The 14,443-nt window shown below is 42.8% G+C and overlaps 1 protein-coding gene across 2 annotated transcripts in view; it reads right to left on the minus strand.

Moving 5' to 3' along the window:
- DSC3 (desmocollin 3) overlaps window positions 1-5,076 on the minus strand; it is a 51,698-nt gene extending 46,622 nt beyond the window's left edge. For both annotated transcript variants that reach the window (XM_019465482.2, XM_019465483.2), the window contains exon 1: window positions 4,947-5,076. In XM_019465482.2, the coding sequence (XP_019321027.2) occupies window positions 4,947-5,012 (66 nt within the window). In that variant the 5' untranslated portion in view covers window positions 5,013-5,076. The remainder of the gene's footprint in view (window positions 1-4,946) is intronic.
- Between the last annotated feature and the right edge of the window lie 9,367 nt (window positions 5,077-14,443).

The raw sequence follows: 14,443 nt of genomic DNA on the forward strand, positions 1-14,443 counted from the left end.
CATATATGTGTATATATATATATATATACACACACACACACACACACACACACACACTTACATACACATATAGCGTACATGTGTGTTTTAAGAAACAATAAGATGAACACTAGGGCACTCACCTTCAAAGTTAAGAAATAAAATATTACTATTATTTTCAATGTTTCTATATATCGCTCCTCAGTAGCATTTTCTTCCCTCCCACACCCCTAAAACTCAGGTAATCACTAGTGGATGATTTTTGTGTTAATCATTTACTTTCCTGCCTCTGCTTAATTTTATCCCATGTTTATGTGTCTTTTTTTTTTATTTTTTTTAATGTTTATTTATTTTTGAGACAGAAAGAGACAGAGCATAAATGGGGGAGGGTCAGAGAGAGGGAGACACAGAATCTGAAGCAGGCCCCAGGCTCCGAGCTGTCAGCACAGAGCCGGACGCAGGGCTCGAACTCACAAACCGTGAGATCATGACCTGAGCCAAAGTCGACGGCTCAACCGACTGAGCCACCCAGGTACCCCTATGTATATGTGTCTTTAAAGAAGATAATTTTATTTTGCCAATTTTTAGCTTTTACGTATATGCAGCCATATGCTAATTATATGCTACTTGATTTCATTGCTCAAATTATGTTTGTGAAATTTATCCATGCTGAACATACAGAGAGGTTCATTCATTTTCATTGCTATATAGGACATCATTAGAAATAATGCACAATTAATTCATTAATATAATTTTTGAAAGGGATAATATTCATATATAAATTTAAGTTATGTCATGCTTCTTAAAACTATAAAATAATTTGATACTATATTTGTGGAGATTGGACATATTATTGAATATAAAATTAAAAATGTAAAGGCACCATTAGATTATCAATGATGAATTAATGACCTTTAAAGTTAATTTAAAAATAAATTTTGTATGGAAGAATGCCCAATTAAAAAATGCAACATCCAAAAATAATTTTAAGATTAATGAGTTATTGGGGTGCTTGGGTGGCTCAGTCAGTTAAGTGTCCGACACTTGAATTGGCTCAGGTCATGATCTCACGGTTTTGTGAGTTCCAGCCCTGCTTTGGGCTCTACGCACTGACCTCGCAGAGCCTGCTTGGGATTCTCTCTCTCCTCTCTCTCTGTCCCTCTCCCCTCACACTCTGTCAGTCTCTCTCAAAATAAATAGCTTTAAAAAAAGATTAACGAATTATGGATTGACTATTTGAGTTCAAAAAAATCTCTTTTAATGGAAAATCCTCCAAGTCAACTTTAAATATCTCATTTATAAAGCTGAGAGCTGCACAACTTTAAATTAAAATGTAGCAAATGGAGTTTTAAAAAAGATAATATAAAGTATCCTCCATGTAGTCTGGGAAAAATAATTACTTTGTTTCATTTTACAGTATCATCCAAATGTTATTAATTGTATGATAGAAAGCTATCATACTAATAATAAATCTTGATAAGAAAATTAATGCCAAAAGGAGAGTGAAAATGAGAGGGGTTATCTGAGATTGTTTTACTTTTCCTGTGGACAGTTTTACAGTGAATTCACAGGGAGGCTTTCTAAAATGACATCCTTTTTCAACAGGAAAAAGAAGCCAAAGAATGGAAATTTATGGAAAGTCCAAAAAGTAAATGAGATCTTCTTAGTTGAGCATAATAGTTATGAAATTTTAAATTTGTCATCTCTCCTCTAGGCATTTACCTTCTGCAAAATGGAAATACTACTTTCAAATTCTCACCAGCTCAAAGGTAAATCGTTAAGACTGACCTCTCTGTAACTCTCGGTACTTAGGTCATGCCATTAAATTTCTTTCTAACCAAACTCTTTGTAAGACAAGAATTCTAGTTAAATGGAAAGCATGATGAACCACAGGTAACCACAGACTCCATATATGGAATGGAAACTGCCAAGGGGATTACAATAGGACCAAAAAATGTGCATAGGCTTACATGTATTTAGTGATTCAGCAGGTGTTTCAGAATCTAGCTGTATCTCAATATGAACATCCACAATCTGCTTTTAAAAAGGTAGCTAAGGGGTGGCTGGGTGGTCCACCTGGTTAAGTGATGGACTCCTGCTCAGGTCATGATCTCACTCATGGTCTTGAGATTGAGCCCCGTGTAGGGCTCCCGCTCTGGGCTCTGGGACTGGAGTCTGCTTAGTATTCTCACTCTCCCTCTCTCTGCCCCTCCCCTGCTTGCTCTCTTTCTCTAAGAAAAAAAAAAAAGATACCTGATAATGCACCCACTAAATATATACCAAAACTTGACTTTCTTAGGATTATGATTTTAAAATAGACTACTTCTCATTTACTTCCTTTATTTGCCTGAGGCTTTTTGTCACTAATGCAAAAGCTAATAGAAATTATTGTACTCTTATTTTTAAAAGATTACTACATCAAATGTTATCAACAAGAACAACAAAAAGTCTGCTAAAGCAGTCACATTATTCTTGTTAATTAACGCTATAAAATCTGAAAAGCTGGAACACCCATTTGTCAGCATAGGTTACAGGCAGAATTCATATATTCCAAGGGGAAAAAGTATGCTATGCTAGAACAAAAAAGCTATTTTAATTCCTTTTGAAGGAAAATGATAGATTAACTGTGCCCAAGTCCATACTATTTAAAATATATAATAGTAACGATTCCCCAAGTGGATTTGATGCGATGAACAATATTAAACGCATATTTGAAAGGGTCCCATTATTTGTATTGGGACAGAAGGAGAGCTGAGCTCATGCAAATTCGTTTTCAATTTTTGTTACAGTCACAGGAGAAACATTTTAAGAGACATTCGGTACTACACTTTCAACAGTCCAGTGATGGTCTGATATATTTATTTTCTAGTCCCCAGTCCCCACCCCTGATCCTTTTTTCTTTTTCTTTTTCTTTTCTTCTTTTTCTTTGTGTCTGGGGGAGGGAGTGGCGGTGGCCATTAGGAGTTGTATTTTGTGGCAGTTTAGAGAGTACTGAGGACAGAGGGCTGTGAAAGATGGAGATGGGTGCAAATGGGAAGATTCCTCAGCCTATGGGCCAGCTCAGTGGAAAGGGTAACCTGTTAAAAGTCTCAGTTTTGTGTTAAAGACTTGCTTTGAAGCGCTCTCCCTTCAAACAAGGAATTGTTTTTGAGAGATCCGTTAAGGTATCTATAAAAGGAAAAGTGTTGTGATTTTAATATTATACTGAAAAGTTGACGGTCCGATGAATCAAAAGGAAATACAACAGAAGATGGTCAGTAGAGACCTTAATTTACCCATCAGGGAAGAAATCCAAGGTATCTGTATACTGGGGATTTTGGATGAAATAAATTATTCTATGTACACTCTCCAGTATTCAAGTCTCCTCATTTAGTCTAAACTTTAGGAAATTCTTCTTTAAAGCAATCCTAAACGAATATGTCATATACTAGAGCTGATGGTATCTCCATTTAGAGTAACGCACACTCGTTTGCCTTGCCACACCCCAACACCCGCACACCCTCCACCCCGCCCCCGTTCTGGGCACCGCAACAGCTCCTTGAATTCCACACCCTCCCCTGCGGGAATACACGGGAAATCTTGGCAACACAGCACCTTTGCAGTTTCCTCTCCCCATTCTCTAACCCCTTTCGCAGAAAAATCACACAACACTAAACCCACGCTTTTAAACATCAAAACTGGGAAACTCAAATTTATTACAAAAGATCACACTTTGAGAGCGGTTCCTATTTGTAAAGAGTCATTTCATCAGCTCATTTTGTTGGAACAGCTGCCTTGCAGGGCGACGCGCTCATTTGTACAAGTCATTGTCCATAAATTAACTTAGATCTTAAATACCAACCCAATATTCATAACTCGCTGATTCAAAGAGAAGACAAAGCTTTGATCCACTGGCCCCAAAGGCAGAGGAGCAGCAAGAATCCGTGTAGCCACAGCCAACCTACTCCCCAGCTAGGTAGGTTCTCTCCGAATCCGACCCCAGGCCCATGCTTGGATTCGGGTTTGCGGGGTCGCGCGCGGCTCCTTTCCACAGCACACCCTGAGAGCGACCCTGGTCTAGTCTGAATCTCCGCACTTAATCGCGCCGACAGAGTTCCGGCTTCTTCGCCGTGTGTCTCCTGAATTCTCAGAGAATTGTCCCTAACTTCCTATCCAGGTGAACCTGGTCCTGGGTGGCAGGTTTCCGGGGCACATACGGCCCGAAGATGGACTCTGGGTTTGCGCAGTCCTTCCCGGAGCTGGACACTGGACCACCCAAGCCCACGCCTATCCCCCCACTCCACCCACCCGGACTCTACGCTCTCTGCCCACCCCGACAGTCCCCCCTCCCCCGCATCACCAACCGCGACCCCAACCGCAGCCAGGATCCAGCCTTCCCACGCCCCCCGTGCCTCAGGCACACTTCGCCTCGGGCCAGGAGACTCCGGGGTGAGCTCCATTTAGCGGAGGCAGAATCTAGAAGCCGGTTTTCAGAGTTTACTCCACGCCGGGACCCAGAGGCACCGTTCCAGCCCCTCCAGTCACTAACGTCCCCATCCCAGGTAAGCCTGGGGTGGGGCAGCCTCCTGAAGCCCATCTCACACCTGTGTTTCGCTCACTCAGGGATCCTGAAACACCTGCCCAAGTACAGTTCGTCGCTCTCCACACAGACGTGCCACCCCCCACCCCCCACCTTCGTCCCTAGCCTGGGGAGCCAGGGGGAGGGCGTGAACCCCAGGCACCGTCGACCGCCCGGGAGAGCGCAGACACGCCGGGGCGCGACCGTAATCAAACACAAAACCCCGTCCCGAGTCGTCCCTCCAAGACTCGTTTTCTGCCCTCACCCGTCCAGGCCCAAACTTGGCTGGTCCTGCCCCGCAGGACTGAGCGGAGGCGCGGCGGTCCGCTCTCGGTCCGCTTGGCCCGGGCTCCGCTCTCCCCGCGGGACAGGGCGGGTCCAGCCCTTCCCGATCCCGGCTCCTACTCACCACGAGGGTCAGCAGCAGCCCGGAGAGGGCTCCGCGCAGGGGGATCGGACGCTCGGCGGCGGCCATCGGGGGGCGGGAAAGGGGCCGCGAGGCAGGAAGGGGGCCGCGGGCGCCGGGCGGAGGTGCAGCGGCGCGCGCGGTGCGGGCGTGCCTCGCTGCCGCTCCTCTCCAAGTCTCCTTGGATCTGTCAGGCTTGCCTGCCCGGGAGCGTGTTCCCTCCTGAGACGGGATTGGACGCGGCAGACGCCGGGCCGCCCCTCCTGCTTATTTCTCAAGTCGAATCACGCGGGCAGCCGGGGAGCTGCCCGAGCCTGCCCCTCCGCTCCCCCGGGGCCGCGCCGGGCGCTGGCTCTCGCGGGAAAGCGGTCCCAGGCCCACCCTCTGCCGCCTTTCCCACGCCCCACGCCCCTCGTCCGCCCCGCCTTCCCTCCGCGTGGCCCGGGCCGGAGCGAACCCCCTGGCCGACGCCGCTTGCGCGCTCCCGCTGCAGGACCCAAATCCGCCTGCAGGGATCCCTGTCCCAACACGGGCGCTCCGGGGTGCCAGGAACACCTCCGTCATTGCATCAGCGCATCCTCCCTTCATTCCGCTCCTGATCGAATGCCGGCCAATGTCTCCCGGGTAATAAACCATTTATGTATTCTTTACAAACTTGACTAACATGGTAAGATAAACGACCAAGGGAAGACTATCCCAAGTGGCTTGAATAAACTGGCATTCGGTATACCAGAAATTAAAACCAAGTAGAAGAAACTCCGATATCTGACCATTTGAAGTGTCCAAAATATGAGTGATTACATGAAGTCTTCTTTACCGCCAATTTTGTGACCTTATATGAACCTTCTAAGAAAGAATTTGTTCTTCTATGTGAAGTATTGATTTAGTAATTACATGGTAAGTATGCTAAGGTGCCATTTTTCAGTCTGTGGTAAAAGGAAAGTAAACCTACCACCCAAAAGCTTCTACTCTAAAATGAAGCTTGGAAATTCAATATTACTCAATAAATGTCACCCAGGTCACCAAGGCATTGTGCAAGGGGCTGGAGGAAAGAGAATGTACAAAACCCAGTTGCAGCCCAAAGCAACCCAAAGTCTAGGAGGGCATAAAGGTTAGCATCCTAGCCCAGCAGGGTAAATGTTTTAATGGGGAGGTAGCTAACAACACCTGGACACATTCCTTTATTTCCCTCTCCATGGAATTTTGTATCCCCAAAGCCCCCACTTGTCGGATTCAGGAGGAACTCCTTCTTAGGTGCGTTGCTGTTCCTCAAAGTCCATGTACAAGTTCCAATGTCAGAACCCTCAGATAGTCTAGATTAATCAGGGAAGGTGCTATGGCCTTCATTCATCCCACCCTGCCCATCCAGTAGGCTTGTTAACTGAAGTCTGGGGCTTCCCTGAAACTCACAGGCTCTGAGGATTCAGACACTAAATTCACTTCCAGTCCCAGCTCTGAGGCATCCAAGGCACCCATCAGAAATCCTGTCTCACCTCTGGAGGCCTCTGAATGAAAGAAGCCTTCCGGTCTCAGAGAAAGTTCTCCAAACTTTTCTCTGCCCCAATCATTTTCATGTTACCCAAGACCTCAGGAAAAGGCTCTCAAAGATTCTCTGGCCCTAGACAGCCTTTAGAAACACAAGTGAATCATGGCTTTCCTGTAACATAGGTGATGCCATAGACTGAACTGTGTCCCCTCAAAATTCATATGGTGAAGACCTAACCTGCCTATGACTGCATTTGGAGATAGGGCCGATGAGGAAGGAATTGACATTAATGACATTATGATGGTGGGGCCCTGATCTGATGGAATTAGTGTCCTTATGAGAAGAGACACCAGAGAGAGCTCCCCTCCTCTGTCTTTCTGTGTCTCTGTCTGTCTCTCCCTGCTCCGTGTGTGGACACAGTGAGAAGGTGGGTGTTTACAAACCAGAAAGAGAGTCCTCATCAGAGGTCAAATAGGCCAGCACCTTAATTTTGAACCCTCAACCCTCAGAACTGAGAACAAATGCTTGATATAAGAACCAACAGAGAAAGGGAGAGGGCAGGACCATGTTCCAGACAAAGGCAACAATACTGGTGTAGCACTGAAGAGCCTGGTAACACCTTCCTACATCAGGAATACAGGAAGAGAGATTCTTCAGAACCACTGGAGTTCAGAAGAAGTCCAATGACTGGGAATTAGGTTAGAAAGCTAGGCTTATAAGAAACCAGGTTGAGGAGCTGAATTTCATCCTGGAAAAGATGGAAGAATCATCTACTCAATCTGTAAAAACAGTTGCTAACTACTGTTACAGAATTATCACTTTGGGTGGGTTAATGAAGTCATTAACTTCCTTCATAACCTGTTTATGTCTTCATATAGCTTTCCTAGGGAAAAAAAGGCTTGAAATGTTTTCCTTTATTCTAAGTAGTCTTACTTTTCAGTGATTTCAGTTTTATCTACTAGAGCGAGTCTGACCTATTTATTACTGTCATCCAAATGACTAAAACTATAAGATAGCTATTATCTGCTTGTTTCAGCTCTACTGGGTAATTGAGGCGATTGTTAGGCCTACTGACTGTGTAACAGTTACTCTGAGCTTCCATTTTTAGCTCCTACAAAATAAAAGTTATAGGAATCTATTCCAGAAATATGATAAGAAAGCATATTGGGGATATTTTCAATCTAAATGGCAAATTCCGAATGACAGACGTACTTTTAATTACCGTGTTGACATTTCCTGTTTTGCTATAGCATGTACTTGCCCATCATGAGTAGATTGGTCTACGCTGTAATGAAAATGCATTTTTATAGCTTAGAAGAATCTTCCTACGCAGTTATAATTATAAATGTGACTTGAGGATAAATTAAAATTACTTTTATTTTTCCTGTGTAAATTATAATATAAAATGACTTGGTTAAAAATCTATTTACAATATGAACCTCGGTTTGAGCATTGTGAGAACTGGATCCTTCTGTAATCAAGTCAACTTTAAATCACCATGAGACGTCATAAAGCGTAAAGAGTTATTCTGAAATGTCTTTATTTTAATACTCATTTCCCAAGCTGCCAAATCAGTTGGAAGTCACTCCTAAAAGGATAATGTACAAAAATGGGAAAGAAGCATTATTTCCCCTTGTTACTTTCTTAGTCTGAGTAGCTATAATAAAGGTAAGGGCAGCAATAATAAAGGATCAATATGGGAAATGATTTTAGGCTAAAGTACAAAACTTCAGGAATCCAGGTGAATTCGAAAATATTCAGTAGAAAGCAAACCTAAGATTATTAAGAGTTCTCTGTACTTAGGAGGAATCTCTGGCCACAAAAAGAGTGGAAGAGAGGTGGAAGCTAACCCCCGGCCCACTGACAAGGCTGCCTTGCACAACTCAACGCCAACAGGCTCTGGTCTCACACACCTACTCGCCTCTGTGGCTTGCATGGGCGATGACATGGCAAGTGTGGGTCTCCTCAAACCACGCCTATAAAATACAACCAGGGCAACTGTATGATTTTTGGAACAAACTTGCTAGTAAGGAAAGAAGTGTATGAAAAGAAGCTTGAATTAAAATCAAGTGAAAGATTGGTTTGAATAGTCCTTCTGAAGACGTAACATGAGTTCTGCCATGAACTCAAGTTCATGTAGCACTTTTAGAATAGTAGCTCAGAAGCACTTTTAGAATACTGCTGAGGATAAATGGTCACAGTAATAAACAGTAATTGAGCAAATTACTTGTTGAATCAACAGTGAGGAATACCGTACAAATGTGTCCTCACATGCTGGGAGCCCTTGCAGACTTTATTTTTGGAAGTTAGCTCTCCTTAATATACCCACTTGCTCTTTCGGAGAGACTCTTTCCTCATACTTGGGAACCAAGTGGTCATTTTCCTTCAAGAGTAACCACCTCCTGCTATTGCTACTCAGGTTCCAGGAGAGGACACTGCTTTTCCTGTATCACCTTTCCAAAGTGTGTCTAGAGGCTCTCCACTAATTTCCCAGAACACCACTGAGAACAGCCTTGACTTTTTGGTCATTTAAAAAGACTGCTGGAGACTTGGGGATACTAGACAATTGAAGTCAAGAATAACATAAAAAAAACAAAAACAAAAGAAAAACAAAAACAAAAAACTATGATACTGCATTGCTGCCCAGAAAAAGAGCCATCCCAGAATCCCTGTCTGCCTCCTTCTTCTCCTGTCTTTCCATGGCAAGTACATTTCCCCCATGGAAATTCTCCAAGCAGCTAAGAGAACCTCAAGTCTAGACCAGAATGACCCTGGCCCACCAGGCAGAGAAGTTTCCCCTTCACCTTTTCTATGCTGGGTCTGTCAGTGTCAGGTCACTCTAGAATTCATTTCTACCCAGAGTGATTGGCAGAGGGACTACACATGCCCTTGAGGAGAAAACTTACTCCCATCCACAGGGGTGTAGCTTTTCACTGTATCCTTGGCAGCAATCATACAAAAATTGGACCTTTGTACATTTCCCAAATTCAGAACTGTCCAATATAAGTAACACCATGACGATCATCCAATCCAGACAGAATGTGCCAGGCTCAGAGAGGCTCCTTTTAGGAGCGCCTGGGTGGCTCAGGCAGTTGAGTGACCGACTCTAGGTTTGGGCCCAGGTCGAACCTCACGGTTCCAGGGTGCGAGCCCTTCGTCAACCTCCACCATGCTGATAGGGTGGGGTCTGCTTGGGATTCTCTCCCCCCTCACCCTCTTTCTCTGCCCCTCCCCCACTCACACTCTCTCTCAAAATAAATAAGTAAACATTAAAAAATTTAAAGAAAGAAAGTGTCCTTTCAGTCTCTCCTTATTAATTAATGATTCAAGAACTATTATAAGAGTTTCAGCAAATCTTCTCCCACTAAAATCTTGAGACACCCTTACAAACATCTTCTGCGCATGGGCCTTTTTAAGGCAGGGAAGTGGTCTTCCAGTGACTTCTCACTGGGCTGGAAGGAATGGTGATTTCCCCTGAGAAAACAAAACTCCATTGTATGGGTAATAACTCCCTCCAGGAACCAGATAAAAGCAATGTAACAAAGCTCTGGTACAAGGTGAAATTTTAGTCCCTCTCATCCATCGTGGAATCATCCCATGATTCTTCACTTCCCTTTACTTCAGAGTGGAACTCTCCTCCCAGCGGGTGAGGCTGTCGTCTCTCCTGGACATTCTCATGTTCCTAAGAGCTCATTGTGCGCATCTGTCTGTTCAAAGGACATTGCTCAAGCATGAAGGTTTACAGGTGTGAGTGGGCTGACATCCAGATCTCCTGTGTCATTTATCTCCACGTCATCCTCTGATTCACTGCCCCATCAGCCTTCTTTTCTCCCACACCTTTGAGAGGACGGTTCCTCAACCACAGCTCGGGGAAGCAGCATATCCCCCAGCTCAAGTGCCTATCATCTAGCTCACAACTAGAAAACTGCTTTTCCCACCAGTTCCCTATATGGGCAGTAAATTATTTCTTCAACATGTGTTGATTTATTGTTATTAATTCATTTTATTGATCATCAATGATCCATTCGTTATTTTTATTTGCTCAAGATTTATTATTCTTGATTTGTCTCTTCTTTTCAGCCTGCCTGGTTTCTCAAGCCCTCTGTCACTAGATGAGGCTTTCCACCAATGAGCTATTCAGTGTTTGCTAAATTGTTCAGCCAGTGCCCCCATTCTTTCTTTGCATTCCTTTAAAGCCTCCTATTTGTTTGCCTTTCAATGTTATAAGCTGCACAATTTCCTAAATGGTAAGCCGTAGTTTTTGTTTCTTTGTTTTTTTAAGTTGGCTCCACACTCAGCGTGAAGCCCAACATGGGGCCTCGAACTCATGACCCTGAGATCAAGACCTGAGCTGAGATCAAGCATCGGACCCTTAGCCAGCTGAGCCACCCAGGCGCCCCTGGTAAGCTGTAGTCTTAACGTGCATGTATCTATGTAAGATTATACCAGAATCTTACTCCTCTAAACAACTCTAATGCAATGGTCCTTCCTGAATATTTACAAAGATGTAAACAAAAAGACTGAAGAGCTAGTAATATTTCTAGTAGGTATGTGAGCGTGTATCAGGAAAGCTATTTTGTTGTCACTTTCCACTAACTTTGTTTTTTAAGTTTGTTTGTTTATATAATCTCTGCATCCAATGTGGGGCTCATGCTCATGACTCTGAGATCAAGAGTCGCAGGCTTTTCCAGCTAAGCCATCCAGGCACCCCCTACTTTCGACTAACTTTGCCAGTGTTCCTTATTTATTAATTTTTTTATTTATTTAAATTTTTCTTAATGTTTTCTATTTATTTTTGAGAGAGAGGAAGAGATAAAGAGTGAGAGGAGGAAGGGTAGAGAGAGATGGAGATACAGAATCCGAAGCAGGCTCCAGGCTCTGAGCTGTCAGCACACTGAGCCCCCCAGGTGCCCCTGCAGTATTCTTTACATGTTCAATAAAACTGGCTGTCTCTCCCAGATTACAAGTTCTATTCATATGGTGGTCGGAGAAAGGTCTAATCTGAACTATAATATGGCCCTTTTAAACAAGAATCTTTGGCCAAAATCTCCCTGCTAGGCCCTCAAAGTAGTATTTTTTTTACAAGTCTCAGAATAAATGATTCCAAACTCAGAGGCATCCATAAGAACTTTTATTTATTTCCTATTCAAGAGAACATTTAGGTAGCAATCAGATATTATCTGGAACAGCTTTTCAACATCTAATGATGAGTTATCTGACCTCAGCTGCTGTACTGTTCCAAAGTCTAGGCAGAGCCTGGAGACCGCTGTCTCCCACACTCCTCTCATCCAGAATGGGTAGCCAAAAAAAATTGGGGAGGAACAAGCACTATGGATATGGCTTGGACATCTTTTATCCTTTACGATGACCTGCCTTTTTGTAATATTTCTAAGATAATTGACACCAGTGTCACCCAATCTCACGTGTTCCTTTCTCATTTGGTACAATGAGATTCAGGTTTTCTCTCTCCAGAGATACTGGTAATTGATAAGCACACACAAGTTCTTACGACAAAACGAAAGACAAAGGATATATTGTTTTCTGCCATGGCAGAAACATATAAATGATTCCCTGAGAATAAGGTGGCCTGAGCCTTGCTGCACCAGGCTCTCCCATGACAGTCTTCAAAATTCATCTGTTTATAGAAGGAAGTACTGTGTTATGGCAGTCGGCCAGGAATCTGCCAGGTCCCCCTCCCCCCAAGTTTGTTCAAAGGCCTCGAGTTTTTTCCTCCCCTTCATTCCCTCTTTTAATTTTGAACAAATGGGAACAGTGGTCCTTAGGTCACAGTAGATCTTTGTACTTGGCTATTGTTGAGGCAAAATGAAAGAGACTGTTTTGACAACAGCATTATATTAATGAAATGAAGAAGAACACCTCAAAAATAACAAGAATTCAAGGGGTGACTTGTTCTTTTAGTCAGTAGAACAAGTGACTCTTGATCTCAAGGCCGTAAGGTCAAGTCCCATGTTGGGTATAGAGATGACTTTAAAAAATAAATAAATAAAAAGGAAACAAAAGACGAAAATTTAAGTCAGCATGACCTGGGTATTCTAGCTCCATTTGTTTAGAGATTCTAAGTAAAGTTATAAATTGTTTGTTTTCAACATAATTGTCCTGGGGTAAGCCTATTTGGTTTTAGAATCTCTGGCTTTTCCATCTTGTGAAGACATACAATTCTACGAAAGTTTTTTCCTTCCCATTTGATACAACTATGTGATTGATCTATATACCTGAGTAGGTCCCAATTTACCTCACCCAAATGGTCAAACATGATGCTTCTGGAACCTTTTATTTTTCTTTATTGGGGTACAATTTACATAGAGTACAATTCATAGACCTCAAATGGACACTTCAATAAGTCTTGACAAATGTATATATATACTGGTGTTACCATCATTCAAATCAAGATATAGAACATTTTTTTGGGGGGCGTCTGGGTGTCTCTGTCAGTTGGGTGTCCACCTCTTTTTTTCAGCTCAGGTCATGATCTCACGGTTCTGGGTTACAGCCCCACATCAGGTTCTGCACTGCCTGCCTGGGATTCTCTCTCTCTCCCTCTCTCTCTGTCTCTGTCCTTCTCTCTCTGCTCCTCCTGCATGCTCTCTCTCTCTCTCTCAAAATTAAAAACAACAATAAAAAAAATTAAAAAGAAAAAGAAAAAGAAAAATGTTTTGACCCAAGTCAATACCTATCCCCATGCTGAGGCAACCGCGTTCTGCTTTCAATCATTAAGTAATTTTGACTTCCTTGTAATGTCACATAAATGGAATGACATGCTGCATTACCATCACACACAGTTATCTATTACTTCATCACTTTTTATCTATTGGACATCACTTTTGCAATATTCTACAATTTAGTGGTTTAAAACAAGAACTCATGATCTCACAGTTTCTACAGAATGCAGGCGTGGCTTAGCTAGCTGTCTCTGGCTCAGGCACTCGCAAAAAGGTGTTTAGTTGACATTGCCATCATCTCAAGGCTCCACAGGATCTGTTTCTTAGTTCACTTATGTGACTTTTGACAAGCTTCCTTTGAGACATCAGTTCCTTGCCACATGGTCCTCTCTAGGGAGAGGCTTCCTTCAGAGCAAGCAAGAAAGATCATGTAACCAAAGTGGATGTCACACACAGTCTGTTTGTAATCTAGTGTCGGAAGTGATCTTCTTTTACCTCTGCCTAATTATGTTGGCTAGAAGTAAGTCACCAGAGATACTCTAAAGTCAACAGAAGATGATTACATAAGGGCATGAATACTGGGAGGCAGAGATCTTTGGATGCCATCTTCTAGGTTTTTGTGTGTAGGCTTTTGTGTCCTTGTTCATCCTACTAATAATTAGAATAATGATTTGTTTTACTTAAAATATAAAAACTTTCACAGACAGGTGTTAGAGTGTTAATGTTGTCTTCTCTCTTTGATGGTTTATACTATCAGAATAAAAAAGAGTTGATAAGCATTTTGTTTATTTAACTCGAGTTTATATCCTACCCACTTTTAAAAAGGCTTATCAAGGGGCGCCTGGGTGGCTTGGTCGGTTAAGCGTCCGACTTCGGCTCAGGTCACGATCTCACGGTCCGTGAGTTCGAGCCCTGCGTCGGGCTCTGTGCTGACAGCTCAGAGCCTGGAGCCTGTTTCAGATTCTGTGTCTCTCTCTCTCTCTGCCCCTCCCCTGTTGGTGCTCTGTCTCTCTCTGTCTCAAAAATAAACGTTAAAAAAAAATTAATAAAAAAAATTATTAAAAAAAAATAAAAAGGCTTATCAAATTAAATTATATAAAGCAGATAAAAATAATCAGGTATCAATAAAGCAATTGAGGTGGGTTATTTACTATCACCGAGTCCTGGATTTTGCTTATTAACTTCCTGGATATTCAGGCAAAGTATGATACTTTTAATTTTGGAGTTACATGGCTCTCATTATGCAATAAAAGAGAATACAAAAGTTCATCCATAGTGTTAAACTTTATCTTAACTTTGTATTAGAATGTTAAGAGAACCATTAGGTGAAAGCA

Source organism: Panthera pardus, unplaced genomic scaffold, assembly GCF_024362965.1.
Source record: "Panthera pardus isolate Hobbes unplaced genomic scaffold, ASM2436296v1 HiC_scaffold_15, whole genome shotgun sequence".
Classification (NCBI taxonomy): Eukaryota; Metazoa; Chordata; class Mammalia; order Carnivora; family Felidae; genus Panthera; species Panthera pardus.